This window comes from Gossypium hirsutum, chromosome D01 (genome assembly GCF_007990345.1).
Source record: "Gossypium hirsutum isolate 1008001.06 chromosome D01, Gossypium_hirsutum_v2.1, whole genome shotgun sequence".
In the NCBI taxonomy this organism is placed as follows: domain Eukaryota; kingdom Viridiplantae; phylum Streptophyta; class Magnoliopsida; order Malvales; family Malvaceae; genus Gossypium; species Gossypium hirsutum.
Window position 1 is genome coordinate 21,970,261 of NC_053437.1, and position 2,924 is coordinate 21,973,184.

Here is a 2,924-nt window from a genome sequence, read left to right on the forward strand (position 1 = left end):
TTTATGTTTATTTTTCTGGGTTTTATAGTTAACCGAAAGCTTGATTGGGTTAGAAATTCGTTAGGGATCTATCACACTATCCATTGGCTATATCGGTAGCTATGGATGTTTTTATGTTCGCTTATAATGGCAAATATAGGCTTTTGGTTATTGAAGTTTCCAGTTTCTTGAATTGTATTTAAGACTTTGTGTGTTAATGTGAACTTAGTTTAATATGTAAATATTTAGTATTTAAGTGGTTGTTACCATTGATCTTGATGCTTGGATGATTAAGGATGAAATGGTAATCTAAAATGGAAGCTATAAGTGTCTTGTGATGTGTTGGAAATGTGATGAATTGGTACCTTGTTTTATATGAAAGATATGTACATTTAGGGCTAGTTTTTGAATGGAAATTTTGGTACCAATTGGTATGTTTTAGTAGGTAAATTCAATGGTTTGGTTATTGATGTAAGATTAGTTCAGGTTTAGTTAAACATTTTAGTCAAATTGAGATTGTATTTTTACAAGATTAAATGTCGATTTGAGGTGTCCGATGGGCATATTGGTTGTATAATTGTATACCTTAAATTTATAGCTTGATTATGTTTGAATTTGGTGTCTTGTTTTGCTTGCATATATGTGAAATTTTGGTTGTAGGTTTATGGCATGTTGGGTGAGAAAAATGGCTTGTAAAATAGCCTATTTTCATCCACACGGGCAGAGACACGGGTGTGTGTCTCAACCGTGTGTGACACACGGCCAACTGACATGACCGTGTGTCACCTATAGCTTTTGAAGGGTTACAAGTTAGGCTGTTACACAGCCTAGCACACGCCATGGCACACATGCGTTTTCTAAAAAATTCTATGAGTTTTCGATTTAGTCTCGACTTGTTTCTGATGTGTTTTTAGGGCCTCGAGGGCTTGTATAAAGGACGATATGTATGTTTTGGATTGGTTTTGATATGATTATTGATATGATTTGTAATGTTTAAAAATTTATGTTCGTTTGAAGTGAAATCTTCAGTCCTGCTCTGTAACCCTGTTCTGGTGATGAATACAGGTTAGGGTGTTACAGAGGCTCGTAAGCATGAATTTTTGGATTTTATTTAGGGTGATTTATATGTGGCTGATTATGAGGTTGAGTTTGTGTGTCTTAGCCAGTATGCTCATAAAATGATACTTTCTAAGAGGGACAATTGTAAAAGATTTCGATTTGGGCTTAATCGTGAGATTTGGGTTTATTTGGTAGCTCAAAAATGGGAATTTAGTTGAGAGAGATAAGGCAATTGAGGAGACCTTAGTTGAGCCGTCTCATCTTGTGGTTACTGATTCTAGTAAGAGAGCTTTTAATGCTGCATTGGGTAAACTACCTAAAAGAGGGCGTGACAACCATAGCTCTAGTAGGGGAGAGAGATGTGGGTCTTAACCCAGTCAATCTAGGTAGCAGAGTAGTATTGTGGTTAGTGCTAGTTGTTCAATCGGTGGTTTTAGATGGCAGCTTTGTACACATTGTGAGCATAAGCATTTTGGAGAGTGTCGTAAGTTGACGGGTGGATGTTTTAAACGTGGATCAAAGGAGCATTTCCTTAGGGATTATCTAAATAGAGTTGAGGTTTCATAGACTTAGAGTTTGACACCTGCTTCTGCACCTACTAGAGGCCATGGTCATGATAGAGGTAATGAGAGACTAGTTGGGCAGCAAATTGTAGCTCATACTGTTGCTACATAGGTTGAGTCTGGAGGTCCAGCTCAAGTTTATGTTGTTAGAGAGCCGAAGGATCAGGATCTAACTAATGTTATTGCAAGTACTTTTATTCTACAGTCTACTCCGTTGTTTTCTTTAGTTGATTTTGGTTCTACGCATTTGTATCTTTTGAGTGAATTGGCATGCAAGTTAGAGATTGCTGTTGAGACTATTGGTTTTGGTATGACTGTCATTAGTTCTTTTGGTGATAGTGTGGTAATGAATAAATTTTATCGTAAATGCCCTCTTATGATTCAAGGACATGTTTTCTCTATTGATCTTATGGAATTGTCATTTAATGGATTTGATGTTATTCTTGGTATGAATTTGTTAACTGAGCATAAGGTTAAAGTAGATTTTGAGACTAAGCGAATTACTGTGAGAAATAGTGATGGGTTGGAAATTGTTGTTGTTGGGAAAAGACCGGGTTTTATGTGTAGTGTGGTTTCGACTATGAAGGCTGAAAAGTTTATGGGTAAAGGTTGTGAAGCTTACTTGGCTTATATAATGAATTTAGTTAGTAAGGAGTTGAGGGTTCAAGATATCCACACTGTTAGGGATTTTCATGGCATGTTTCTTGAAGAGTTAGTAGGCTTGCCACCGAATCATGAAGTTGAGTTTGTAATTGAGTTTTGTCTTGGTACTGCACCAGTGTCCATTGTGTAATATCGCTTGCACTAAAAGTGCTCAAAGAGTTAAAGTTTCATTAGTAAGAGTTACTGCATAGAGGGTTTATTCGATCAAATGTATCTCCGTGGGGTGCACCGATTCTGTTTGTGAAGAAGAATAATGGTACGATGAAAATGTGTATCGACTATCGACAATTGAACTAGTTCACCATTAATAATAAGTATCCCTTACCTTGAAATGTTGACTTGTTCGATCAGTTTAAAGGTGCAATGGTGTTTTCTAGGATTGATTTAAGGTATTGGTATTATTAGTTGAAGGTGAAAGAGTCTGATGTGTTAAAAAGAGCTTTTAGGACTCAGTATGGGCACTATGATTTTTTGGTGATGCCTTTTGGTTTAACTAATGCCCCTACTACGTTCATGGATTTAATGAAACGAGTATTCCAATCGTACTTGGATCAATTTTGGTGGCCTTTATAGATGATATTTTGGTATATTCTTGTTCTGAGAAAAATTAGGACGATCATTTAAGGGTTATTTTTTAGATTTCCCGAGATAAGAAGTTGT

At 36.3% G+C, this 2,924-nt stretch overlaps 1 protein-coding gene across 1 annotated transcript; it reads left to right on the forward strand.

Annotated features, from left to right (window-relative positions):
* Positions 1-1,645: 1,645 nt before the first annotated feature.
* LOC107921675 (uncharacterized) lies at positions 1,646-2,394 on the forward strand. The gene is made up of 2 exons (XM_016851501.1): positions 1,646-1,660; positions 1,714-2,394. Exons 1-2 carry the CDS (start codon positions 1,646-1,648, stop codon positions 2,392-2,394), a joined length of 696 nt encoding a protein of 231 aa, XP_016706990.1.
* Positions 2,395-2,924: the final 530 nt, after the last annotated feature.